General features: G+C 53.5%; 1 protein-coding gene across 1 annotated transcript; it reads left to right on the forward strand.

The window, feature by feature from the left end:
• Positions 1 to 301: 301 nt before the first annotated feature.
• SPG11 (SPG11 vesicle trafficking associated, spatacsin) lies at positions 302 to 27,517 on the forward strand. Its single transcript, XM_064388413.1, is given in 43 exon segments — positions 302 to 547; positions 1,461 to 1,645; positions 1,777 to 2,004; positions 2,494 to 2,668; positions 3,211 to 3,348; positions 4,017 to 4,474; positions 4,690 to 4,835; positions 5,491 to 5,623; positions 5,724 to 5,879; positions 6,336 to 6,514; positions 6,652 to 6,828; positions 7,136 to 7,207; positions 8,052 to 8,184; positions 8,317 to 8,328; positions 8,529 to 8,598; positions 8,600 to 8,698; positions 8,734 to 8,921; positions 9,618 to 9,825; positions 10,302 to 10,505; positions 11,170 to 11,276; positions 11,965 to 12,110; positions 12,398 to 12,559; positions 12,908 to 12,974; positions 13,373 to 13,538; positions 14,541 to 14,719; positions 15,223 to 15,331; positions 15,517 to 15,676; positions 16,411 to 16,638; positions 16,786 to 16,980; positions 17,302 to 17,409; positions 17,859 to 18,018; positions 18,125 to 18,339; positions 18,759 to 19,449; positions 20,219 to 20,355; positions 21,049 to 21,247; positions 21,943 to 22,080; positions 22,577 to 22,710; positions 23,178 to 23,285; positions 24,116 to 24,284; positions 24,862 to 24,950; positions 25,376 to 25,531; positions 26,460 to 26,611; positions 27,143 to 27,517. Coding segments are annotated over 43 exon segments (7,323 nt in total). The 5' UTR covers positions 302 to 341; the 3' UTR covers positions 27,324 to 27,517.
• Positions 27,518 to 27,733: the final 216 nt, after the last annotated feature.

Genomic DNA, 27,733 nt, shown 5'->3' on the forward strand with positions numbered 1-27,733 from the left:
GGGGACACGGAGAGACCCAGGGTCACATAGAGACCCCCGGGACACAGAGTGGGGACACGCAGAGACCTCCGGTACAGGGAGTGGGGACACGGAGGGACCCCGGGACAGCCGCTGCCCCAGAGTGGGGACACAGAAATGCCACGGGGATCCATCTGCAACAGAAATCAGAGAAAAGACGCAGAGAATTCTACTTAAAGATAAAGAAAGTTCTGCTCAGGCGGCGGGCCGGGGGGACTACAGCTCCCGGCGCGCATTGCTGCGCGCGGTGCATGCTGGGGGTTGTAGTCGCGCCCGGCGCGCCCAGCTGACCGGAACGAGGGGCGGCCCCGCCGGGCGGGAGGATGGCGGCGGCCGGGGCCCGGCCGGAGCTGCGGGTGCTGCTGGTGCCCCGTTCGGGGCAGCCGCGGGACGAGGCGCGGGTGCGGCTCAGCAGAGCCCGGCACGCCCTGGGCGCCCTGCTGCCGGCCGGCGCCATCCGCCTGGAGTCGCTGGGGCCGGGCGGGGCCGCGCGGGCCCGGGGCAGCGTCCTGCCGGGAGCCTGGGCCGAGTGAGTGCGGGCCGGGCCGGGCCGGGCCGCGGCACCGCAAGGGGACCGGGTGGTGTCCGTGTGTCCGGCCGGTGTCTGTCCGTCGGCCGGGTCCCGTCTGTCTGTCCGGTGTCTGTCCGTCCGGTGTCTGTCCGTCCGGCCGGGTGTGCCCACGGCAGCTGAGCCCGGAGCGGACAAGAAGCGTTCGTCTGTCGGGCTGTCGGCTTCCTGGGTGCTGCGCCCGGGGACACTCGGCGGTCACACGGTGGCTTTAACTCGTGCTGGCTTTAACTCGTGCTGGCTTTAGCTCGTGCTGGCTTCCCCTTCTGCTTTGGCAGCTCTGTGCCGAGCCAGAAGCCGAAAGCACGCCTTGGTGCTGAGCACTGCAGCGTCCGGCAGCAGCAGCCGCACGTTCCGTGTCACACACAGTCCCCGGCTGCTCCGGCCGCCAGGTCCCTAACGCCACCCGGTGCCACCCCGGCCGTGGCAGGGACGCTGGCACTGTCCCTGGGTGCTCCCAGCCCCGTGTCCAGCTGGCCCGGGATGTTCCGGGGCTGGGCAGTGTCCCAAGGCTCTGCTCTCTGGTTTGCCCTGCCCTGTCCCCTCCCAGCACCGCGGAGCAGGTGTGGCACACCAGGGAGAGTCTGGCAATGGGCAGTGTGTTCTGCTCCCCCTGGCGCTGGTGTTCTCCTGAAGCACAGCATCCCTGGTGTTGGGTGGATGGAACCCCTTTGTCCTGCAGAGGAGGAGGAGGAGGAGGAGCTCCTCGGGCTCGTCCTGCCAGGGATGAAGCAGTTCTGTGCTGGGGTCTGGGCTGGAGCAGGGGTTTCACTGAAGTGGAGGTGGTGTCCCCAGTCAGTGCACGTCCAGAATGGTCAGCGTGGGCTGGGCAGAGGGAATAAAGCCATGACCTTCCTGAATGTTTCACCCTCAGCTTCGCCTGGGACAGCTCAGAAGATGATGGTGCACAATCCTGCAAGACAAAGCTGCTGGCTCTTGCTCAAAGCCATGACCTGTTTGTCTATGAATTCAGTGTAGAAGATGGAAAACACAACCCAAATTCCCTGCACAGTTGTGAGGCAGAGACGCTTAAAAAGCTCCTTGAAGCTAAAAACATAAGTGAGTAAATTTCAGTGTGTTACACGTGTGAAATACTGCAGGTCTGTTCTGCTGCTCCTGGTGGGATTCCTTTACAAATCCAAAGTCCCAGCTGGCTGCAATGTGAAATTTAAATATCTTTAAATTTACAGCTCTGCCTTCCATTTCCTCTGTGAAGATCCTGTCTTTTGGAAACAACAAGTGCAAACTGCTGCTCAACCAGTCTGTCCTTGTGCACCTGACCTTTCCTGGGGAAGGCTCACCCCCAGAGACCTGTGGCTGCTTCCCCCTGGCTCTGCCTCCGGGAGCTGCGGGCAGAATTGCAGACTCCCAGTTCTGCAGGGGCATCCTGTTCCTGTTGGACAGTGCTGGCTGGATTTGTATCCTTTGCAGGAGAGATTGGGGGAAAATCAGCTGCAAGAGCAAAGTTGCCTTTCTCTGCTGTCAGGGCCGAGCAGAAATTTCTTTGCAGACACTGAAGTGGTGCCTGCAGAGAAGGTTGTGCAGCCAAGTCCTGGCTGTTGTAGAGTACCACAGCAGTGTGTGCAGATCTGGATTTATGGGTTCCATTGAGGGGTTTGATTCATGGCTCTGTGTATAACTCCTGCTGTCATCTCATGGCTAAATTAAACCAGAAATGATCTGCAGGCACACAGGGAGCCTGGGAGGCAGGTTTGTGCTGGCATGAGCAGGGGCTCATGCCTGTCAGCTCCACCAGCTGCTGGATTTAACCTGTCCCTGGTCCTCTCCTCTGGCTCTTAAAGCACAGTAAAGTCAGCTTGCCTTTCCCTCCTCCTGGAGCCAAAATTCAGCACCTTCCCCTGGTGTGTAACTGCTCTGCATGGCCTTTTCCTTGATGCTGTTTGCAGACATACTTGACTGCTGTGATGGAGCCACCCTGGGGAAGGTGGCTGTAGCCCTGGGAGCTGCCCAGGGCCCTGTGTCCCCCCTGGCTGCTCTGGCAGTGTCCCCTGACCTCAGCACAGCCGTGGTGACCAGCAGCTGCCAGCGTGCCCTGGCTGTGCAGCTCAACACCTACTTCAGGTACAGCTCCCGTGGGCTGCCCTGACCCTCACAGCTCCTGAATTCTGGGCCTGTCCTCACCAGGGTGCTGGCAGCTTCTCCCTCTGACTTCTGTGCTACAGCAGAAATTCTCTTTGTTTAACATTGTCCTTGCATTGCTTGCTCTAATTTATTCCCTGTCACAAAGGGAACTGTATCTGTAACACCTCTTCATTTAAATCTGCCTGTTAACAAGCAGGTAAACCTTGTCCTGCCCTTCACATTCTGCCAGGAGGATGAGGTGCTCTCAGTGCCAGGGGTGGGTGGTAGAACCTTTCAGAAATACTGTGGGGTATGGAATGATCAAACTGTACTGGTACAGCTGTGCTGGTTTAGCTTGATGAATTAGGGCCAGGTGGTAATTAAGAGGTGTTGTCCACCTCAGAGGAAGGAGCGTCATGTTTTGATGGCTCACCTGTTACCCTGAGAGAAAACTGCACCCAGAGCTCCTGGAGGAGTTAAACATGAAAAAAACACCTTAAATCATCTGAGCAAGGTGAAATTTCATGTTTATTTCTTTACAGACAGTTCCCTGAACATCTGCTCTGTAGGAGAGATCCTGAAAGTCTCCCAGTGAAGCCTCCAGAGGGCCTGGATGAGGATGAGCTGGCCAGCTCTGAGCACAGCATGGAGCTGCTGGCAGCCCCTTTCCGCACAGACAGGTACAGGAGGGACAGCTGCCCAGGCTGGCCTTTGCCTCCTGTGCAGCACTGACCATGCACTGCTGACTGTGTTTGCAGTGTAGCTGGGGCAGGTAGCATCAGCCATCCTGCTGCAGATGGTTTGAGTGTGGGGTGGACCAAGACAGCTTTAGCTGTGGCACTGGACAGCTTCCAGAGAGGAATTGCTGCTTGGGGGTTACTCTCAGTCTTAGGCATTGGTACTAATGAAGCATGCCAGTTACAGCTTGGTGTGTAGATGAGAAAGGTTCAGTTCTGCAGGGAATTCTGTTCTACTGCTTTTTAATTGATAACTATTGGTTATCAATTAAAAATAGTAGAACATTGATATATAACCATAACTATAATTTATATATAGCTATCTATAACTGCCTGTTCTACTATCTTTGAATTGGCATTTTCTGTGAGGAAAAGAAAACTTTTCACTAAAAATGCTGAACATGGACATTGTCAGCTGATCCAGCTGTGGTCACTCAGTTTTGCTGCAGGGAGTATTTAAATGCAAATAAAGAGGCCATGGTGAGGTTGAAATGCAAGATGCTGGATGGATTTTATGAGCTCTTAGTGCATTTTATTTAACTGAGAGAGCGTTACCTGCCTTGTTCTTGGGGTAATGCCTGGTGTTAGAGGTGACTCTGTCCCCCTGGCAGGTCCTGGAAGGCACACCTGTCCTCACTGTGGGACAGAGTGAGGAGAAGGAGAACACCAGGCTCTCCAGGTTTGGCGCACGACTTGAATTTGCCTTGGTATCAGTTTTTGACCCATCTTGAAGACCACGATCCTGAAGTCTGTGAGGATCCAGAGAGGATGGTGGCCTTTGTCCCCCGGGCTGTCACGTGGGCAGCTTCCCCAGCCCTGCAAGGCCAGCCTGGGGGTGCAGGACAGCAGTGGGCACAGATCCCCGTGGGAGCAGCCCGGGAGCTGGTGAAGCTGGAGTGCAGACTGGTGACTGCAGCGAAGGCTGTGTTTGTGCTGCAGGCACAGGACACGGGGCTGTCTCTGGCCCTCTGGGATTTTGAGTCCCAGCACGTGACGTGTTCCCACTTTGGCAGAGGCAGTGTCTACGTGGAGAGCAGTGCAGAGCTGCCCCTGTGTCTGCTGCTGACAGGTGAGGGCTCCTGAGCTGTCCTGAGGCAGCTGCTTTAGGGGTTTTTAGTGTTTTACCTGGCTGCTGGTGGGGAACTTCATTGCATTCCTGCTCGGGGGGAATCCAAACAGAGCCACTGCAGCTCTGCCTCTCCTCTGGAAGCAGCAGTGGGTAGAAATGCTGCTGCCCAAAAGGTGGCTGCTCTGTCTCTAATAATGGCTTGTTGTGTCGTTCAGAGCGTGGTCTGTCCCTGGTCCTGTTTGGGGTCACCCAGGAGGAGTTCCTGACCAGGCTGATGATGTTTGGCAGCGCTGCAGTCGTGGATTCCCTGTGTCAGCTCAACGGGTGGGAGAGGTGCTCCATTCCCATCCATGCCCTCGAGGTGAGGAAAACTGCCCAGGCCTTGCAAAAACAAACCCTCTATTTCAAGCACTGAATGCAGTTTAGCAATGCCAGCGTGGGTTTAGACACAATTAAAAGTGTGCCTCAAACCTAGGGGCAAAATGAAGTGGTTTAGTTATTGAATAAACAGTAAAACCCCAAGCAGATGAGTAACCCAAAGGAAGAAGTACAGCAGTGCACATTAATAAAATAAAGAGAACAAAGCAGTGCTCAAAATTTCCTCTTAATTGGACCCAAAAGCAAATTTGCCAGTTTCTGCAGTAGTTTTTGTCCCCTTGCAAAATGTTAAATATGAAGAGAAATCCTTGGAACTAGATTTCTGTGTTTATTGTGCTGTTCTTATAAAATTGCTGTATGCTTATTCAGAGTCCTGATTCTCACAGTATTTACTTCATATTGCTGCAATAACATTTGTGTGTGGAGATGCAGGGCAGGGCTGGAGCAGAGCCTGGCAGAGGAGCCTGGCAGGCTCTGTGCAGGTCACCTTGTCACTCCAGGCTGCAGGTGCTGCACACAGAGTTAAATCCCCTCTGGTTTTCTGTGTGTGTCACTGAGGATGGAGGAGGAATCCCAGCAGCAAGTGCACAGGTATGGGTGTAAATCCATGCTTCATTGTTGTGTTTCTCTTTGTGTAGGCAGGTTTGGAGAATCGCCAGCTGGACACGGTGGACTTGTTTTTAAAAAGCAAAGAAAGTGGTTTGAGTCTGTCTGCAGGCTGCCCTGGGCCCGAGCACCCTGGGGGTGCTGCCTCCCAGTCCTACCTGAGAAGTGAGTGAAGAAGCTCAGCTGCTCGGGGTTTATTCCACCCCTCTCTCCCCATGGCCCAGTGCAGGATGCAGGTGTGTGAGCTGTTTCTGGAACATTGCAGATTTGGAGGAGCTCAGGCCAGCTCTAAACTTGCTCTGCTCAGCAATCCAAGACAATGACATGGAGCCTCACAGCAAGCCCTTCTCTGAGCAGCTCCTGAACCTCACCCTGGCGTTCCTCACCAAGCAGCTGGAGGAAATCTTTGTGCACACAGAGGGTAAGATCACTCCTGCTGGCTCACATCTAGTAGTGTGTCATCATTTAAGTAAGAACTGCTAATTCTTTTAATTAAAAGCTTAAATTTGCCTGGAATTAACAGAAAAATACTACAATTAAGTGAGTGAAAGATATTCATCCCTGTGTTTTAGATTGGATTAACCTGACTAATAATTGGTGGGAATAATACAAAATTTCAGTTCTCCTTTACTGGTCCCTGGGCAGGAAAACCCCTGAGTGAGGGCAGGGAGCTCTGGGGGGTTGTGGCTGTGTCCTGACAGGGTGCTGGGAGTGCTGGGCTGTCACTGCCTGCCCAGGGCAGAGCTGATGTGCTCTTCCCTCTGAGGGGTGTCTGCTTATTAATCATAATCAGCACATTTATTAATTCAGCATTGCTAAACATTAAAACCCTGCCTGTTCATTCCCATTTGACTGATCTCCTGGGTGCTTTTGGCAGAACCTGATGAGTTCCTGCAGAAGGCTGCAGATATTTTAACTGATTACATCATCGGACTGAGGAAGTTCCTGAGGAGATACCCTCACCCAGTGGTGACCCCAGAGCACACAGGAGCTGAGCTGGATGAGGACCTGCCTGAGATAGAAGAGAGCCAAAAATGGGAAAAACTGACACCAGAGGTGAAAATCAGTAACCCAGATTTTATTACTGTGATCAAGTTTATACAAGGAGATCATTTATGTGGAAGTACCTGAAAGCACTGGGGAAGAAAATCAGCACAGGGATGATGTAGTTTGTCCCATGTTCTTGTCTTTAGGAGGTCATTGCTGAGGCCATCCTAAGCAACAAAATACCAGAGGCCCAGATCTTCTTCAGGAGGCAGCAGCATCCTGCTGAGAGCCTGCAGGAGTTCATGCAGACAGCTCTGAGCCTGGTCTATGACTGCCTGCTGAGGGGCAGCCCCAGGGAGGCCTCCGAGCTGCTCAGGAACATGGTGAGAGGAGTGGGTGGTCCCTGTGCTCTGGGACTGCAGGGCACGGGGGCTTCAGGCCCTGGGGGGACTGATTGCCCTGGAACAGGAGGGATTCCAGTGGGAATGGGCTGCTGAGGGAGCCTGGCTGTGCCTGGGGAGGGGTCCCAGGGTTTGGGGACAGCAGGGACATCCCTGGAGGAGCTGGGGCTGGCACAGCCTGTTTGTCAGGGCTGGGTGCTCTGGGAGGAAAGCAGCTGTGTCCATTCTGGGTTTGATCTTTCCATGTGTTCTCTGGGCACCTTTCACAGTGGGTGTGTCTTTGTGGCAGGGCTTGGACGTGAAGCAGGAGCTGCACAAGATCTGCCTGCACACACAGGACAGGCGCGTCAGGGAGCTCCTGGTGAGTGAGCAAAGCTGCTGGGCTCCACCTGCTGCCTTGGCTGGGCCTGGGCTCAGGGCAGCTCTGGGAAAGGGATTTATAGAAAACTTTCCAAGTTTGATGGAAGGCTGACAGTGTGTGTTTGTATGTGAGCTTTGAGGTAAGAAACATTGACTTAGAGATGTTATGGAACAGGACAGGCTGAGAGAGAAATGGAACTGGAAACAAGTTTCAAAGGATGGCCTTACAACTAAAACTAGATATTTTAGAGAAATAGAATCATGAAAGGTGTATTGCAGTAGGACTTATGGGGGGTAATTTTAGGTGATTGGCTTTAAGGCATTTACAGCATGGTGTGGCTAAAGCTGATAGGCCAAGAAACATTCTAGTGTAATTAGGAAATAATTAGCTTCTGATTGTGATGGTGTGAATTATAACATCTGTACTGTCCCACCCTTCTCATGAGACTGAAAATGGAATAAAAGCTTTTCAGCACCTCTCAGTTGCCCCATCTCTGGGTCAGAAAAAAGCTTAGTCTGAGAAAAGCCCTGACTGCACTGACCTTCAGAGCAGACAGCCAGGGCTTGTGGCTGCCCCTGGTGGCATTCCTGGGACATCCCCGTCCCTTTGCATCTGCCCTTAAACTGCAGAGCTGTTACAGTGTCACTCGTGGCTCTGGGCTGGTTCTCTCACAGCCTGGAGTCCTCTTGTCATTCCAGTGCATTGCCCTCTGCTTCCAGAATTGTTTCCCTACAGTTGGTTAATTGTTTGCCCTTGCAGGATCATTTAAAGATAGATAAAAACTGGGGGCAATTGGAGGTAATATTTTAACAGGTGGAGGTAATGCTTTAATTTTGAATTAAAGGTGAAAGTCTTACAAGAAGAAAATTATTTTTCTGAAAAAGAGAAGAAAATTATAGACTTTGTGCATCAGGTTGAAAGATTCTACTCGGAATCCTTCCAGGAAAAGCAAGAGACTCAGTCTCTTTCCAGGTAACGTGGGTTATTAATTATTAATTAATAGCATGAATGGGGTTTAAAATGTGCTGGATTGTACATTCTGTGAGGTTTACTGCACTAACAAATAGAGTCTTTAATTTCATTAATTTCACACTGGAGTTGGTTTGCAGAAGTCAGTCAGTGTGGGGGCTGAGTGATTTTCTCATTACTGTGGCAGTTGCTGCCACGTTCTCTCGTGACAAACTGCTGTGTGAGTCATGACAAACTGTTGTGAGGGTGACAGAGCCCTGCTTCCAACGAAGCATTTTTAATAATGATACTGGAATCACCGCTCAGTTATTCCTGTTTGCTCTGGTTTTGATCCATGGTGTCTTTAACACAGCAAACCAAATAACCTAGGAAATAATTTTACAGTTAAACAATGGTAGAACTGTTACGATGCTCACAGTTTGTTGGCAAAACAAGGCAGTTCTTTACTTCTCAGCCCTGGAGCTCAGCTCAGTCCCTCTGGCACGCCGGGCTGGGGGCTCTGCTGAGCCTCCCCCAGGTGCTGTGTGCTGTGCTGAGCCCCCCTAAGCCCCCCTGAGCCCAGCCCATTGCAGGTGCAGCCGCTGGAGGAGGCAGCAGGAGCTGGAGGGGCCCCGGGCAGTGCTGGGCTCCCAGCTGGGCTGGGGCAGCCCCGGGGCCCCCCGGCTCACAGTGACCCTCAGCTGGGCTCTCTGCTGGGACCCGCTGCTGCAGGAGATGCTGCTGCTGCCCTGGAAGCCACGGCAAGGCAAGTGCTGTGCAGCTGGGCTGGCATTGCTCGGGCACGGCTGGGTGGGGGTGCTGGGGACAGCCTCAGAGCTCGTGCTGTTTGGCACTCACAGTGGGTGACGTGGGGGTCACCCTGCTCCATCCCGGGGGTCTCACCCTGCTCCATCCCTGGGGTGTCACCCTGCTCCATCCTGGGTCTGGGCTCCTCCTGGGTTTGGAATTAGCTAGAAGGGACTTGCCAGGTGTGAATGCCACCTTTTGCCACCCTCTGCCACGTCCTGTCCCACCTCCTGCCCTGAGGAACTGCTTCCAGCTCTGCCAAAGTTGGGCTCCAAAAGCTGCCCTTGATCTCATGGCAACTGTTCATTAACAATAGGTACCTGGAGGGACAGGACACAGGGAATGGCTCCCACTGCCAGAGGGCAGGGATGGATGGGATACTGGGAATGAGGAATTGTTCCCTGGCAGGGTGGGCAGCCCTGGCACAGATGCCCAGAGCAGCTGTGGCTGCCCCTGGATCCCTGGTGTGCCCCAGGCCAGGTTGGACAGGGCTTGGAGCAGCCTGGGACAGTGAAAGGTGTCCCTGCCATGGCACTGGATGCTCTTTAAGGTCCCAGCCCAAACCATTCCACAGTTCTGTGTAAGATAACACCAGTGTTTCCCTCAGGAGTGTTTGTGTGTGCTGGTTTCATCCATTTGCCTTTCTGAAACACAGAACTCATGACGTGCAGTGCTGAGGTGCTCTGGATGCACCTGACAGCCCAGCATGACTGGCTGAGCATTTGTTCCTGGATTGAGGAGGCAGAGCCCAGCCAGGCTCCGTGTGACAGAGCTGCCTGGCCCCCCCTGAGCCCTGACATCGTGGACAGGAGCACTCTGTGCAGCCCCTACATGAGACAGGACATCCTCAACAAGCTGGCCAGGTAGGGCCCCAAGGCTTCACACTCTGCCTCCTTCCTGTGGGAAACCAAAATCAGACATATAATCCTTGATACATGCTAATTTTTATACTGCTCTTTTTGGAAACAGCACAGATCCATTGAGAAATGTGATTTTAGTCTCCAATTTTCAGTTATCTGACAGCAGTAAGAGCCATGAGAGCAGGAGCACTCCTCCCTCAGCCCTTGGGTGTTTCCCAGGGGTTATATTCTTGATGCCCATGTTAATGCAGGGGAGGAAATCCTGAGCATTTCCCTGCTCACACCTCACTCTGGGCAGAGCCCTGCAGTAACCTCAGTGATGTTGGGGCACAGGCAGATGGATTCTGGCACGCTGTGTTTGCCTCAGTAGGGAATTAATCCCTGAGAGGGAAAGGTCTGCTCTAATTGTGAGCTGGAAACACCCATCAGAACTTGTCAAAGAGAGCTGTGTGGTCAGTGTCTGTGCTTTTTTCTGACAGAAAGGGGATTTTTGTCCCTTCTGAGCTGGAAGATTTTGAGCTGCTGCTCCAGAGGTTGTGGTGCCTGGGGGGAGTCCTGCAGAATCCTCACCCAGTTCCAAAGTACAGCACTGCCAGTGGCCTGGACTTCCATGCTCAGTTTGTCCTCCACTGCCTGGAGCACAGCCTGCAGTACCTGCTGTACACCTACCTGGACTATTACAGGTAGGAATGCTTCCCATCCCTCACACCCCACAAGGGATCCCAGATTTAAAGGAGGAAACACAATTTGAACAGTTGGTGGGGAGAGTTTTCCTCAGCCCTGGCAGTGTCATTTAGTTGGATAGTGTGTGAGATTTTAAGCTGCATTTTGAAGCTTTGTTCAGACTGTTTTAATATTAATTTGTGTGTCAGTCATGAAAGGAAACAATTACAGCTGTAATTAGTATAATGCTGTGAGCAATACAATCCTAAACGAGCCAAGACAAGTTGCTCTTCAGCAACTCAGAATTTACAGAGTCCAGAAACTCTCTTGAGCACAAATTGACTCCTGATATATTCACAGATAAGGAAATTGCTGGTTTCCCCCCAATCTAGGGTTAGTTGGTTTGAAGGTGGTACCAGTAGTAGCTGTTGGAGCTATATGAATACTTCCCATTTAATGGATGCTTGGCAATTAATATTCCTGAGCTCTAACTCCAGTCTAACACTGGAATTACCAGAGATGTATAAGTGGACCAGAAAGAAAAACCAGTACATAATTTTCTGGTTGTTTGTCTAACCACTTGTGTTTGGCTTTAACACCCATGAGGTGCTCCAGTCTTTAATGCTGTGTTACAGCAGTGGTTGGCAGTGCTGTATTTTCACTGTGCTGCTCATTTATTTCCAGTTTAACCCCTTCAAACTGCCCTGTCCTGGATGACAAGGAGCTGCAGGAAGCACACCCCTGGTTTGAGTTCCTGGTGCAGTGCAGAGGGGTTGCCAGCAATCCCCGAGGTAGGAATCACTCCAGAGGGGGCTGATGTTCCTGCCCAGCCCAGGGCTTGGCACAGCTGGATTAAACCTCTGCTCTGCTGCAAAGCCCCTGTCCATCATTTCATCATGAAATCTGGATTGTAACTCTGCTTGAGCTGTGCCTAAAGTGAGAATGACTCTGTGTGTAATCATCCTTACCTCCAGTTAGTTACATTCCCAACTTGAGCAGAGGGAGAATTCATAGGGAAACACACACCCCATGAAAATGAAACCTTCCTCTAGTCCCTGTGGTGCATTTTGATTTCTCTGCCCTTGGATTGTGTGTTTGCTTTGCTGAAAGCCAGTAGAGTTTGTGCCCCTAACTCCTTGCACTTTTAAAACATTCCATCTTCTGCAGAGTCACACATCAACAAAAGACTAAACTATCCCAAGTGAAGCTTTTTTAGAAAGCACAATCAGTGTAGGATAAAGAATTGAACCACTCCAGTGCTGAACTGTGGGGCTGAAGCCCAGTCTATCTGTGTAGGCAAAGCTTGGTAAAGCTTAGCTCATCTTCTCTGTCTTTATAGGCAGAGTGAGGGAAACCAGTATGGACAACAAAAAGTGAAAAATCCAGCACTTTTCACAGTCAGAGGACAGCTGTAACGTGTGATTGATGGTTTAATACTGGTTTTACATGCAATTAAATGTCACTTTTTTTCCTTTTAAGATCCCAAGATGGTTTTCCAGGCCAGTCTGGCCAACGCTCAGATGCTGATTCCCAGCAGCCAGGGGGGTGTGAGCAGCATCCTGCTGGAGGGCAGGACCCTGCTGGCCCTGGCCACCACGGTCTATGGGCCTGGGGGCATTGACCAGGTACTGCCTGACCCCCTGTCTGCTGCTCCCCTGTGCTGCACTCGTGGCTGTGACAGGAAAATGCCCCTTTGGCAGAAAATGCTGGAGCAGAGGGGATGAGCAGAGGGTCTTGATCCACAGCTGCTGGGCAGCGTGGGTCTGATACAACTTAAAAGCATTTTACAGGAAAGAAGATGATGCTTTCTGTGTTGTCAAATTCCCCTGGGGTAGACTGGGACACCCCCAAATTGTTTTGTTGCTATTGAATGCAGTTTCCTCCTAATTAATTTTGCTGGCTTGCAATGCAGGTCCTTCAGAACGAAGATACAGAAAAACCTCTCAAGAAAGTTGATCCACAGCTCTTGAAGATGGCCTTGACCCCTTACCCCAAGCTCAAGGCTGCTCTCTTTCCCCCCTGCACTGCTCATGGGATTTTGCCCCCTGACATCTCTCTCTACCACCTGCTGCAGGTACACAGAGTGCTTTTGGCACGAGGACAGAGCAGTTTGTTTGCACTGGAGCTGGGGGTGGGGGCCAGGGCTTGTTTCTCTGGGATCCTTGATGTGGAGCTGAAGTTCACAGCTTCATCCTGAGCTGCTGTTTCAAGTGGTGTCTGCACCCTGTGAGTTTGCAGTGCTGGAATGGCAGAGAGGGATGTTCTCACTGTGTTCAGTGGGCAAGGTGTTTGGTAGTGCAGAAATTGCAATATTTCAATTTTATAATGTTTGCAACGGTATGAGAATTAGAAATTGAGAGTTACAGGACAGTGATGTGAAATTCTTAAGCTGACTCAGTTTATTTTGTTTCTGATTTTTCAGTCATTAATGCCCTTTGATCCCACGAAATTGTTTGGCTGGCAGTCAGCAAACACTCTTGCTGTGTCAGGTATGTCCCTTGCCAAGGTCCACGTGCTTTCCTAGCATGAGCACCTAAAATAAGTTGCTTTCCAGGGGAATTATTTGGCAGATAAATTTACTCAAAAAGCAGTTTCTTTCACAAGAAACATAGTGTAATTTACTGAAATTCAAAACAGAATTCTAGATTTTCGCGTTAAGCTCTTCACAGGCAGAACTCTTTCTAAATATAGAAAATGATTTAAATATAAGACAGAAAAGCAATGTTTTGTTTTCCAAGCAAGCCGAGGTGGTGCAGAGCTCTGCTTTCCCGGTGGATTCCAGTGGGTTTTGGCTGTGACTGGAGCCCGAGGGGCGCGTTTGGCTGCCCCGAGGCTGTGCAGCCTCTCCCTGCTGGGGGTCCCTGACAGTGCTGCTGTGTTGTTGCAGATGCCTGGAGCGAGCTGCCCCACTTCTCCAGCGCCGGGCTGGTGAGCAGGCACGGCGTGCAGGAGAGCCTGGATTTCCTGTTCTACCTGCTGCACGGCCGCCCCGCCTTCGCCTTCGGCACCTTCGTGGGGCAGCAGCTGGCCCGGAGCAAAGCCCCCCGGCAGCTGTGAGTGTCCCCGCAGGGAGGGAGGCCATCACACAGGGTGCTCAGCGTGGAGCTGGGGGCGGCCTGAGGGCTAGAAATCAGATATCACCGAAAGGAGGCAGCTTTGTTGGGAGTTACCTCAATAAAGCTGCACGAGGGAAGCGAGGATAAGATCCCCAGCCTGATCAAACATGGGGGGGCTCCTCTTTTAGCAGCTTGAGCTCCTAGGTGACTTTGTAGGAGCATGGTGCCCCTTTTCTGTGATATTTCCTAGTGGTGATACTTTAGTTTAGTAAGGCAAAAAATGCCATGGAGGTTGATGGAATTAAATGTCCTGGCCGAAGCTTCAAAATCAGGTGCTCAGAAGGGGACGGCCAAGTGGCACACCTTACCTGAATACATGAAATTGGCTGTTTAGTGGGGGAATTAGAGCAAATCACTTTGTTTCTGTCTGGTTTGTGTGTTAGTCACTGTTTGTTTCTCTCCATCATTTCCACACAGATCAGTTTCTCTTGTGTAAACAGGTAAAACTGGGGCAAAAAGGGAAGCATACATTACTGTGGAGTGAAGCCATGGTTTTACACAGTCAGGGATGCAGGGTTATTCCAGTGACTGCTGTGAAAAACCCTTTGGGTCCATGTTTCTCTTAGCACCATCTGCAGGTCAGACAGGTTCCTGGTGCTGCAGTGAGCTGTAAACTCTGCAAAGGCTCTTTCTGCCCTCAGCTGCTGAGGGGCTGTGTTGTTAATCATAACATTAATTATAACCAATTCCACTGCCTTTAGTTTTTGATAAACGTATTCAATTGCAAACTCTGCTTATCACGTGTGAGCCTCCATTCTCAGGCCCACATTTTTTACAAATATGAGACTTTTGGCTCCTGGTTTCCTTTGATGCTGATGGCTCAGGGTCAGCAAACCCCGCAGGTGCTTGTTTGCCTGGGAACGAGTTTGGGGTTTAGTTGGGGAGGGAGGCTGAGCTCCGGTGGTGCAGTGGGTGACAGCTGTGTGTGGCTCCTTGCAGGATCCAGCAGGCAGCTCGGGAGGCCCAGCTGCTGGCCCTGAGCTGCCTGGGGGTCCCCTCGGTGGCTGCAGCCTGCGTGTGCTTCCTGGAGCTGCTGGGGCAGGACAGCCTGGGGCTGCGCGTGGAGCTCAGGGCTGCCAGCCTGCTCTGCAGCCACGGCACCTGCAGGGACTCCCTGGGTAAGGCTCTGCTGGTCTGCCTGGGACAGCTGCTCTGGGCACTTGGGAAGGGACGGGGGTGCAGAGGGGCTGCCTGGGGCTCAGCAGTGCACTGAAAGCATGCTAGAACTGTGTTGTTCTTTTGTCCCTGTTTCTTTACTAATTTTGAAAGGTGCATTTTGATCCTGTAGTGCCAAATAAGACAGGAGGACTGATATAGCCTGTATCAGGATCTAACAGACACTGTCCAGCAGCTGCCTGAGACTGATATTAGTGAGGTTCAGTTGTAATAATATTACAGAGAGTTAAACAAAGTCCATTGCCAAATCTCCTTTCTTCTTCCTATCACATACCTGCAGGGAGATCAGGTGTTCAAAGCTGTAGGGAAATTAAGTTTATCCTAGAAATAACTTGAGAAAGTTGAATTTCTAACTCCAGGGCTTTCCCAGCTAGGAAGCTACTCCTGAAAATGCTGCCCTGGCTCTGACCCCAATAGCACCTGAGGAATGTGTTCTTTTAAACAGTTGAGAAGCTAACAAAGCTGGCTGATGGTGAAAAGGCAGCAGCAGCAGCACTTCTGACCTCCTTGGAAGAGGCCTTCTGGGATGCCATTGAGCAGCAGGGCATAAAGAGGTGAGAGCAGCCTGGTTGAGGGCTTACCTGGGACATGGAGGCTGAGCACTGCCTTCTGTGGTCTGCAATGCCAAGAGGGCAGCACAGGACACTGGCCTGGCTGCTGTGCCCCCTGGCATGCCCTGAAGGGTCACTTCTGGCCTGAGCACCTGCTGCAGAGTTGCAGCTCTCTGAATTCTGTGCAGGACGTCCAGTGACTGCAGGAGGCAGTGGTCCTTGGTCATGCAGTTCTGCAAGCTGCATGGCCTGGAGCTGAGCACGTCCTTCCTGAGGGAATGTGCCAGATCCAACGAGTGGCTGCAGTTCCTGATCCAGACCCAGCTCCACGGCCACCAGCCAGCCCAGGTGAGCTCCTGTGCACCAAACTGGGGCTTGGGGCAAGAGAATGTCCCAGTGTGCAGACAGCAGGGGCCTGACCAGCTCCTGGGTTTTGGTTCTCTTGGGATGTCCATACCCTGGGACTGTGGTAGCCCTTCCCTTGCAGCCACACTTGTAAATTTAATTTAAACTCAAGTAGTTACTGCTTTTTTTTAATTGGAGAGTTGCCAGATGTTCAGTGTAAGTTATAATAAAGCCACTCATCTTTCCTTTCAAAACTCAAATTGATTTTTTTATAAAGATAATTCAGCTTTTGAGAATCCAAATTTTCCACCTTTGATTTTGAATGTGATTTAAAAATGAATAAAACCCTCCAATAAAAGCAATTGGGAAAAGTCATGTGAGGAAGCTAGGTGGGAGATTCCAGGTAAGATGGTGCTTAGCAGGCCGAGGATTTTAACTTGAATCTCCTTGTTGTTTTGAAGAATCTGTAACTCCACAAAAGCACCTGAGTAGACCTTTTTAATGCTCTGTTGCTGCAATAAAAGAGAGAACAGAACCGAGGCTCCCTAGGAGACGTTTGAGCTTTGAGAAAAGGATGAGCTGTTATTAGAATAATTCACACCTACAGAACCCTTTTTCCTCTCTAGGTCTCCAGAGCTGTTCTCAGAACTGCATTTGGGGGGTGTTTTGTCTCTGTGTGTGCAGAGCTCCCCTCGTGCCCTCTGGCCTCACGAGGCTCTGGTGCTGTGTCCCCACAGGTCCTTGCCCTGCTGCAGGAGTTCCCTGCCGTGCTGCAGGATCACCTGCAGCTGGCCCTGGGCAGGCTGCTGGCTGCTGAGGCAGGTGCTGCTGGCAGGGCCCGTGCAGGGAGCCTGTTCCACACGCTGCTGCAGTGCCAGGGGCAGCCCAGCCCCTGCTGGTTCCTGCTGGCTGAAGGGCTCCGGGCACACAGCCCCATCCTCAGCGTGCTGGCAGCCTGCTGCCCCGTGAGTGCCTTTCCCTTGCTTTGGGGGGTGCCTGGGCACAGTCCTCTGCCACAGGGCTGCTCTGCACTGGGGTACAGCTGCTGTGGTGTTTCTGTGGTGCCCCCTTCCACCGGGGGAGGTGTAAACCCTTCCTGTGGGCATTTCCAGGACGCCAACCTCATCTCCTGCCTCTGTGTTTGGATCATCACTTCTGTGGATGGTGCCACCAGGGCTGAGGCCACTGCCCACACCCAGGCAGAGAGTCCCCAGTGGGACCTGCAGGACCTTGCTGTCATCTGGAAAGTCTTCTTGAGGAAGAAGAAGAGTAAAACACTTCTGAATGGCTTCCAGCTCTTCTTAAAGGTGAGGGGATGTGGTTTCAGGGGTGTGTTTGATGTGTCTCAGCTTCTGGGCCTGTAAATCCCCCTCTGCCTTCCTTTGTGCCAAGGATAACCTGGCTGTCCACTGAAATTCCCAGTCAAAGTGGAAGTTCTTCCAATTATCACAGATTTTTGGATCCCACATCGACCTTGCATGCAATTTTAATAAATTAAAACTTCATTGTTCTGCTGGTGAGGGAGACAAATTCTACATCGATTGAATGAAATAATAGATGATTTTTTAAAGCATGATTTATTGAGGTACTTTTGGGAATTTATTATCATCTGGTTTTGTGTCTTAAAGGATTCCCCTTTGCTGCACATCCTGGAGATGTATGAGCTGTGCATGAACTGTAAGAAGTACAACGAAGCTAAAACCAAACTGGAGAAATTTCAGGAAAGCCTCACAAATGTAAGGAAATCAATTTTCTGTAAATGCCATTGCTGGCATTGGGCAGCTGGGCCAAGAGGAGCAGTGTGTGGATACACTCTGTCTCTCAGTGCAGATGCTTTGACAAGTCTTTGTTTCCCTCCCAGTTTCTGGTCCCTGCTAACTGACATTATTCCCTGTCATTGATGGTTTTCCTTGTTGGACGTTGGGCTCAGAGCTCAATTCCCTTCCCAGCAGTGTCAGGGATGTTTGTTTAAGAATTAATTCTGCCTGGCCCCTGCTGACCCTGCTGAGCTCTCCCCCTGCCCCTGGCTCTCAGCAGTGTCTGGTGCTCCCCTGCTGTGGCATGTCCCAGCTCGGGGCTGGCAGTTCCCTGTTCCCTCAGGAGGGACACAGCTGCTGCACCTTCCATTCCCTGCCAGGAGCCCTGGGTGTGGGAGCCCTGAGCCCCAAGGCCTTGTTTCCCACAGCTGGGGGCTGCAGGGGGAGCAGCCCCCGAGGTGCCGCTGCCGTGGCTGCGCTCGCAGGCGCTCTTCCTCCTGGAGCTGATGCTGCAGCAGTGCCACACTGACTACGAGCTGGGCAGGCTCCTGCAGCTCCTGGCTACAGCAGAGAGCCTGCTGCTGGACGGTGAGGACAGCTGGATCCCAGCTCCCGGCAGGGCTGGCTCCTGAGGGAGGCTCAGCCTCCCCCGGCCTTCAGCCCCAGCTGTGCTGAGCTTCGTTCTCTCTGGCAGGCCCCCACCTGAGGAGGCTCTGTGCCCTTAGTGAGGCCCTGAGGGGCTCCTCCATCTCCATCAGCCGCTCCATCCTCACCTGCTGCAGCCTGGAGGCGTTCCAGGGGGAGTGCAGCTCCATCCTGGAGCAGCTGCAGGACAAGGGAATGTTCAGCCTGGCTCGGGAGGTGGCAGCCCTGGCTGAGCTGCCCGTGGACAGCGTGGTCACACACGAGGTACAGTGCACTTGGTGACAGTCACCTCTTCCTGCTGCTGCCAGGACTCAGCATGCAACTTCTCAGCCTTCCTGAAACATCAATTTTTTTGTTAAAGGATTTTTTATTTTAAATGTTATTGCACCCAACACACAGGCTGTAAGTGTTGAGCTGCAGAGTGCAGGACAGCTGTCCTCATTCTCTTCCTGTTTTCATTTGTATGCAATCAGTTCTATTTGGGGAGAAAGATAGATGGGTTTGTCCATCAGGGGGTGGAATGACATGATCTTTAAGGTCCCTTCCAACCCAAACCAGTTCTGTGACTTGTTGCATATTGGGGCACTTCCCTAAATCCAGTGTTTCGGTGCTGGCCATCCTGTGTGAGTTGGAGTTTTCTTTCTTGGAAAGATAATTGTGATAAACCTCTGTGTATTCCACAGCTTCTGAGGGATCTACAACATTTAAGAGACTCTGGACAGTGGCATCAGAGCCAGACACGAGCTGACTTCTGGAAGAAGTGCAACGACACCTTCAGCAGACATTCCATCTGCAGCCGGGCCGCAGCGGCGTTCTTCCTGCAGCAGGCCGACAGCGCCTGGGACTGCTCCGGGCCGGGCACGGCGAGCAGCACCCTGGAGAGGCAGCTGCTGCTCACCCTGGCTGGCCACTGGCTGGCCCAGCAGCCCGGGGCGCCCGTGCAGGAGCTGCAGGAGCTGGAGAAGCAGATCTGGCTGTGCCGCGTGGCCGAGCGAGCGCTGCTGCCCGCGGGCTCGGCGCCGTGCCCCGCGGCCCTGTGCTTCGGCGGGCTGGCCCAGCAGCTGTCCTTCGCCAGGCTGCCGGCCCTGGAGGCGGCCGGGCAGGGCGGGCTGGCCCAGCAGCTGTCCTGTGCCAGGCTGCCAGCCCAGGAGCCGGTGCTGACGGCAGCGGAGCGCGCGGCGCTGGGCGCGCTGCTCGGGGCCCTGCTGGACCAGGGCGGCGTGCACGAGGCTGCCCGAGTGTGCCACTACTTCCAGCTGTGGCAGCGGGACGTGGCGCTGGTGCTGCTGTGCAGAGCCCTGGCCCTGGGCGAGGCCGGGCTGGAGCAGCCCGAGGTGCGGGCCCTGCTGAGCGAGGCCGGCGCAGCCCCCGCCCGTGAGTGACTCTGAGCTCTCCCCTCCTCTGCACCTCCCCTGCCTCTGCTCTAACAGCTCCTCCCGGCTTCTCTCCCTGCTGCAGAAATGCTTTTTTGAAAGGAGTTTGTGGCCTTGCCCTGCGCGTGTCCCTGTGTGCCCCAGGCAGGGCTCTGTGTGCAGGTTCCATCAATCCTGAACCTTCATTTGTCATAGCTCTCAGTTCTGGCCCAGTAAAGCAGCCCTGTGCTTTATCCCTCTTCCTGCTTTTAGAAGACACTCCACTAACTTTTTTTTCTGTAGCTGAAGCAAGGAAGTGCTTTAATTAATACATTTTTCTGACTCCTTTGTGCATTGTGAAGGGTTTGGTGTTTCTTGTCTAGTAGCAAGGCTAAGGCAGAGAATGTTTATCTGTAAAGTTCTCTGCATGTCCGTGAAGTGTGAGTGAGCAACTTTCAGCTGGAACATCCCTTACTAATACTGATGTGTAAAGCTGAATAGACACAGAAGAGCATAAATTAATCCCAACCCATCAGGAAGGCTGCAGAACCCTTATTTAATATTTTGCTTAGAAATTTTATATCTAAGATATTATTGAGGATATTTATGTTCTGTTATTTTGTTTGCACCCTGAAAGAAATGTACTATTTTAAAAATCACAGGTGCCAGGAGCTCAGTTTTCAAAGTCTGAGGAAGTGTTACAGAATTGCTGCAGGTTTTGGGAGCCTTGCCCAGGTGTGAGGGAGTTGTCTGCCTTTATGAGATAGGAATTGATGTTTTTGTGTCCCCAGCATCCAGCCTGGAGGACTGGACCCCTCTGGGGGGTGAGGACGATGCCGTGGTGGCAGCGCTGAAGGCCCTGGCAGAGGAATGTGTCCATGGCAGGGGCTACTGCAGGCAGGTGCTGTGCCTCTACGAGCTCTCCAAGGTAAGGCCGGGGCCTGGGCCAGCCCTGCTGGGGCTGGGGAGGGCAGGGAGGGGGGAAGGTCCCTGCAGGTGCCCTCAAGGAGCTGCAGAGGGTGGAATTCCAGCCCTTTGTGTGGGAGAAGGCCAGACATGAGGTGCTGAGCTGAGCTTGAGCACAGCTGTGCAATTGCAGCTCCAGGTGGTGCAGTCCCATCCTCTCAGGCTGCTCTCCTCCATTCCCTGTTGTTTGTACTTTTTGGGCCTAAAACTGCAGTGGTGTCCTTGGTTCTGGGGCTGGAAGAGGATTGTTCTGTGTGACTGAGCTGTGAGGAGAGCTGCTGGCACTTTATTCGGAGTTCAGTTATACAGAATGTGGAAAATAGGAAAGCTCAGACTGCAGGCATCGCCCGGGGTTAAGGGGACGTGCTATGGGTCATCAAAACTGTGATGGGTTTGGGTGCTGCTCCTTTGGGGGTGCTGTGGGTGGGGATGCTCTGATGGGGTTTTGGTGCCCCGCAGCAACTGGGCTGCTCCTTTGGGTGGTGCCATGGGTCAGGCATGCTCTGATGGCTTTATTGGGTGCTCCCCACAGGAACTGGGCTGCTCCTTCGGGGTTGCCGTGGGTCAGGGATGCTCTGATGGGTTTGGGTGCTGCTCCTTTGGGTGGTGCCATGGGTCAGGGATGCTCTGATGGCTTTATTGGGTGCCCCCACAGGAACTGGGCTGCTCCTTCGGGGAGGTGGCGGCGCGGGAGCCGCGGGAGGTGCTGGGGGCCATCCTGGCGCGGCGGGGCCCCGAGCGCGGCCGCAGGGCCCAGGCCTTCATCGCCTGCCAGGGGCTGCCCCCTGCCACCGTGGCACCGCTGCTGGCACAGCAGATCACCCAGGAGCTGCTGGCCTCGGCACAGGGAAGAGGTGGGCACGGGCTGCCTGTGTGCTGGGGGTGGTGTGTGCACGGGAACGGGGAACCTGGGCTGTGCTGGGGAACAGGAACAGGGACACACCTGGGCTGTGCTGGGGAACAGGAACAGGGACAGGCCACCTTTGGTCTCTGTGTGTCCCAAAGCAGCCCCTGCACTCAGTCCCTGAGGGCTCAGCACAGCCAGGGGTGTGTGGGCAGCTCTGCTCTGTGAGCATTGTCTGCCTTATGTAAAGTTCTGTACAAATGTTCATTTGTAATTATTCCTGTGTCCAGTGTTGCAGTAGTTAAGGTTGTATTTTTGTGGACATATATTTAATTTTTTTAAAAGGATTTTTAGCCTTGGTCTTTGCTGCCCCACATCATCTGACTTGGGAATATCAAGTGCATTTCTCTGTGTAAAGCATGACAAAAGGTTCTCCCTTACCTTTTTTCCTTTGGGAAATGAGGGGCAGTTGGATGGTTGTCCAGTAGGATTTTGTTGGGTTGAACTGGCAAAAAACGTATTTTCTGATTGTTAAATTTAAGCAATAACACCCAAAGTGTCTCTAGGATTGTAGTCCCAAGTCCTCAGTCAGTCTGGATGGTGTCAGATTGGTTTGTTTGGGGTTTGTTAATTACTGATAAAGAATAATAGGAGTTCTCTCCTGCACAGTTAGCAGTGGTGACAGGATTCTCTCTCTGGCCACAGGGCAGAAGCAAGCCTGGAACCCTGCAGTGGAGAGCCAGGAGCTGCTGCAGCTTGCCAAGCTGTGCCAGGATCACACCTTGGTTGGGATGAAGTTGCTGGATAAAATCTCCTCTGTGCCCCGTGGGGAGCTGTCGTGCAGTGAGTAAATGGAAATCCTGCCTGGGGTAACCTGTGTGTAGCTAACACTGTTGGCCCAAACTCACAGCTCAAAGGGGAGGCTCTCCTGCTGTCTCAAATTTGATATTCAAGTAGTAGGGCTGAGGATGTGCACAGTAGATAGGGGTGTTGCTTGAGGATTTATTTTCCAAGTAAAATTCAGATTTTTGTGCTAAGCAAGATGTGGGAAATGCAGCCAGGGAGTGACCTGGGCTGTCGTGGTGGTTTGTTACAGAAGGGGCATTGTGACTTTGTTCTTGCTCACCACAGTTAGAAACTGAATGTTTCAAAGCAGTGCAGAACTCGTGCCCTCCCTTTTCCAAGTGCAGGCTGGCAGGCAGTGCAGTGATGATGTGTTACACATTTGTCAGCCGTGGCTGGAGGCTCTGTGCTTGCGTGTGTTGTGTTTTCTGGAGAGAGGCAGTCATTCACTTCCTCAGCCCTTGGACTGAAGCGCCAGCATTGTTCTGCTCCTCAGTTACAGAGCTGCTGATCCTGGCCCACAGCTGCTTCAGCCTGACGTGCCACATGGAGGGGATCACACGAGTGCTGCAGGCAGCTCGGCTGCTCACCGAGGAGCACCTGGCCCCCCGCGAGGAGTACGGGCTGCTGGTGGGTGCCCCGGGGCAGGGGCTGGCCCTGGGCTGTCCCAGGGCTGGCAGGGACTGTCCCAGGGCTGGCAGGGGCTGTCCCAGGGCTGGCAGGGGCTGTCCCAGGGCTGTCCCTGAGCTGGCAGGGGCTGTGCCTGTCCTGGCTGTGCCTGCCCAGTGGTGATTCAGCTGCTGGGGAAACGTGCTGCTCTGTGGCACTGGGCATCTTTAACTGCTGCCTTGAAGGATCTCCTGCAGCCTGGGAATGGTGTCAGTGCTGAGAGCTTCACTGCCTGTTTTTCTGAGATAAAACGATGCCCTTTCAGCTCACTGTGGGACAGCTGCAGCTTGGGCTGGTTGAGGAGTGCCCCATGGCTCCAGGGGAACACGTGCAGCCAGCGGTGCCCGGTGTGCACGGCTGCCCTGGCAGGGGATTGTTGCTCTTGCCTGGAGCTGCTGAGGTGCCCTGGTGTCCCCTGGTGTCCCCAGGTGCGCCTGCTGACGGGCATTGGCAGGTACAATGAGATGACCTACATCTTCGAGCTGCTGCACCAGAAACACTACTTCGAGGTGCTCATGAGGAAGAACCTGGACCCGGTACGTGGGGACAAATGGGAATTGTGTGGCTCATCAGGAATTTACACCCAGTTTGCACAGGGTGAAAATGTCTGGGCATTTTACTTCCTGAGTAAAATTTGCTTCCTGAATCGGGAGTCAGGGTTCATAGAAATGAATTAATGCTGGGGTTTTTTCTTATTTTAGTTGAATCATTTTTAACTTATTAGTTAAGGGCTACAATGAGAGCAGCGTTGAAACTTAAAAATTGGCATTGTCAGAGTTTTCCCATCCTGCTTTGCTTTTATTTGCAGTTAAAGTTTCATGGGGGTTTTAAAAATCACAGGTACTCATACTTTTGTTTGAAGTAAGCCATAAAGAAGTGTCACCCGTTGACATTTGTATGGAAGGAAGCACACAGGTGCTGGATTTTCATCCCCAGCTGAGCGCGGCTGTGGGGCTGCGGTTGGGTTTGGGGTGCAGTGGTCACTTGGGGGGACAGGGTGCCCTGTGGGTGCCGGGGTGCCCCAGCCGTGCTCAGGGTGCCCTGTGGGTGCCGGGGTGCCCCGGGCCATGCTCAGGGTGCCCTGTGGGTGCCGGGGTGCCCCAGCCCTGCTCAGGGTGCCCTGTGGGTGCAGGGGTGCCCCAGCCCTGCTCAGGGTGCCCTGTGGGTGCCGGGGTGCCCCAGCCCTGCTCAGGGTGCCCTGTGGGTGCTGGGGTGGCCCAGGCTGTGCTCAGGGTGCCCTGTGGGTGCCGGGGCGCCCCAGCCGTGCTCAGGGTGCCCTGTGGGTGCCGGGGTGCCCCAGCCCTGCTCAGGGTGCCCTGTGGGTGCCGGGGTGCCCCAGCCCTGCTCAGGGTGCCCTCCTGCCCAGAGCGGGACGCTGAAGGCGGCGCTGCTGGACTACACCAAGCGCTGCCGGCCCGGCGACAGCGAGAAGCACAACATGATCGCGCTGTGCTTCAGCATGTGCAGGGAGATCGGCCAGAACCACGAGGCTGCCGCCTGCACCCAGCTCAAACTCATCGACTGCCGGCCCTGGGGTGAGCGGGGAAGGACGGGGAGGCTCCTGGGTCCTGGGTCCTGGAGCTGCCGCTGCCTGCGGGGGCTCCTGCCCTGAGCAGCTCCCCGGGTTTCTAGAGGGCCCTTCCTGATGTAATGTTCCTGTGGAGCAGGTTCACACACTGACAGGTTCCCCTCAGCCCACAGCGTGTGACAGTGGCCTTGCAGGGGCTCTGTGCAGTGCTGGGGTTGTGTCTGTGAGTGGCACCCACGGGGTGAGCTCTGCAGCCAACGCTGAGAGAGCAGCGACACAGGAGCTGTGCCAGGGGATTTCTGAGTGGGACTGGCAGTGGTCAGTGCTGGGATCTGCCACAAATGTGTGCCTGGGGTTTGCTTCCAACCTGCCGTCACTGGACCAGGCTCCAGCAAAGCTTTGGTCCATTAACTGAACAGCCGGGAGTGTGTTCCTTCCTGCTTTTTTAATACATCAATTTTGGTTTAGTTTGTTGGTGCTTTATGAGACAATACCAGGGACAGACTTGGCACTGGGAGGGAGTTTTGTAACTTACTTTGTCACCTTTATAAATAATTGTTATTCCTTCTTTTTTCCTGCTTCAGAGGAGTCTCTTCTGGATGTTCCAAATTTAAAGAAGCTGCTGCTGAAAGCTGTGACTCTCTTCATTGATGCAGCAGAAAGTTACTCCAAGGTAAAGTGAGATGGAATGGAATGATTGGGGGAGCCCATGAGGAGTGGGCTGGGCTGGGGGAACACACCGAGCTGCCCTGGGAAGGTGCAGGGCCCAGAAGGGATGTGTGTCTGCAGCCCAGTGGCACAAGCAGCATGGCTGTGTCTGAGTGTGCTGTGTTGGCCTCTGCTCGGGCTTTAACAAACCCTGGGTTACAGGGGTGTTCCCCACTGTCAGGGCAGGGACCATGAGCTTAATGAGCAAGGATAGAACAATTACAGTATTTAAACCCAAGCGTAATTATGGTGGAAGTGGGAATGAAGCTTTGTTTAACGCCCATGGAATACAGAGAATGTGAAGCAGAGCTCTGTCACTGCTCTCAGTCACCTCAGAGCTCTCAGGGGTGTTGCCTGGCTGCCCCGAAGCTCTCAGCTGCTCTGTTGCAGGACTCGTGTGTGCGGCAGGCGCTGCGCTGCCGCCGCCAGACGCGGCTCATCACGCTCCAGCTGCACTTCCTGGGCTCGGGCCAGAGCACCAGGATCATCAACCTGGGCAGGCAGGAGCTGCCAGGAGCCATCCTGGCCTTGCCCCGCTTCTACCAGGTGAGCTGGGCTCCCTCGGGCTCCTCCTGTTGGGAACGACTTGGGCACTGCAGCACCGGGCCCTCAGCTCCTCCTCCTGGCCTCAGAGCCTGTGGCTGTTACCTCGACCTTATATCCCGTGGGATGGAGGGACAGGACACAGGAATGGCTTCCTGAGGGGTTGGGTGGGATATTGGGAAGGAATTGTTCCTGGGTGGGTGGGCAGGCCCTGGCACAGGGTGCCCAGAGCAGCTGTGGCTGCCCCTGGATCCCTGGCAGTGGTCAAGGCCAGGCTGGATGAGGCTTGGGGTGGTCTGGGATGGTGGAAATTGTCCTTCTTTAGGGGCTGAGGAGGGTTGTTCACAGTGCTTTGTTACCCTGTATTTCTCAGCTGCTCTCAAGAACAGCAGCAAGGGCTGGGTCAAACAGAAGATCCCCAGTACCGAGTTCCCGGTGTGGAATGCTCCGTGCAGAGCTCCCAGTGTGGAACGCTCTGTGCAGAGTTCCCAGTGTGGAATGCTCCATGCAGAGCTCTCCTGTGGAACGCTCCGTGCAGAGTTCCCAGTGTGGAACGCTCTGTGCAGAGTTCTCTGTGTGGAACGCTCTGTGCAGAGTTCCCGGTGTGGAATGCCCTGTGCAGAGCTCTCTCTGTGGAACGCTCCGTGCAGAGTTCCTGGTGTGGAACGTTCTGTGCAGAGCTCTCAGTGTGGAACGCTCCGTGCAGAGTTCCCGGTGTGGAACGCTCCGTGCAGAGTTCCCAGTGTGGAACGCTCTGTGCAGAGTTCTCTGTGTGGAACGCTCTGTGCAGAGTTCCCAGTGTGGAATGCCCTGTGCAGAGCTCTCTCTGTGGAACGCTCCGTGCAGAGTTCCTGGTGTGGAACGTTCTGTGCAGAGCTCTCAGTGTGGAATGCTCTGTGCCATGCCCCCTCCCTGTTCTGTCTCCCTGCAGGCAGCCATCGTGGCCGAGGCCTATGAGTTCCTGCCGGACTGGGCTGAGGTTCTGTTCCAGCAGGTGATCACCAGGGGGGACTTTGTGTACCTGGAGGAGTTCCGGCAGCAGCGGCCGCTGCGGCCCGGCCTGTTCGAGGAGGTGGCCAAGAAGTGAGTAAGGTTCTGCAGCTTCACCTGCTCAGGGCCCCTCAGAGGGGCAGCAGGAAAGGGTTAACTGTTCAACCTGTTATGGGGATTTGAGATAGAATTCCAGAATGGTTTGGGTGGGAAGGCACCTTAAATCCCATCCAGTGCCGCCCCTGCCATGGCAGGGACACCTCCCACTGTTCCAGGCTGCTCCAATCCCTGTCCACTGCCAGGGATCCAGGACAGCCACAGCTGCTCTGGGCACCTGTGCCAGGGCCTGCCCACCCTCCCAGGGAAGGATTTGTTGGTAGGCTTGATTCCTGGCACAGCAGGGAAGTCACTGATCCAGCCTTGTCCTTGAGCTGGACAAGGAGGGAGCTTGGGGCTGGGCAGAGCAAATCCTTAAAATGAATCAGAGCACATAAACAACCAGGAGATGCAAGTGTAGGTGCTGAGTACAAGCTCTTGTTGAAATGTCATTCCTGCAGGCCCAGAGCAAGAGTCTCAGGGGCCTGGGGAGCCTGTGTGTCTCAGCTGCATGTGCAATTGTTGCAGGGTCAAACAGCACCCGCCTGCTGATGCTGCCCTGAGGAACCTGAAGCGGTTCCTCACCCACTGTGAGGACATCTACACCTACTACAGGCTGGCCTATGACCACAAGTTCTATGACGTGGTGAACTCACTGCTGAAGGACCCTCAGACTGGCTGCTGCCTCAACGACCTCCTAGCCAACTGAATTCCAGCTGAATTCCAGCCCAGGCTGCAGGGTCACTGCTGATTTACACAGATTTTATCAATGGCCTGCTCACAGGGCTCTGCTGCTCTGTAAAAATTACTCCAGAAAGCTGCACAAGGTTGTAAGTAGTTATATGCTGACTGTGTTAACCTAAAATTGTGTTTTGTATAATAAATCTTACTGTTTATAAATTACTTGAGTCACCAGCAAACACTGACTGGCCCATGTGGGGTTGAAGCAGAGATCCAGCAGCCCTTTAAATTAGGGGCATGAGGGAGGGAGCAGCCCAGGAATTGTATCCAAAGAGGCCGGAACAGGTTTGCAGAATGTCCAGGCAGCGGGTAGAATAAGCTGAATCAGTGCACATTTCAGGTACCCAGTAGAATAATGTCTTCTTTGAGTCCAGTCTG

This window comes from Passer domesticus, chromosome 14 (genome assembly GCF_036417665.1).
Source record: "Passer domesticus isolate bPasDom1 chromosome 14, bPasDom1.hap1, whole genome shotgun sequence".
Classification (NCBI taxonomy): domain Eukaryota; kingdom Metazoa; phylum Chordata; class Aves; order Passeriformes; family Passeridae; genus Passer; species Passer domesticus.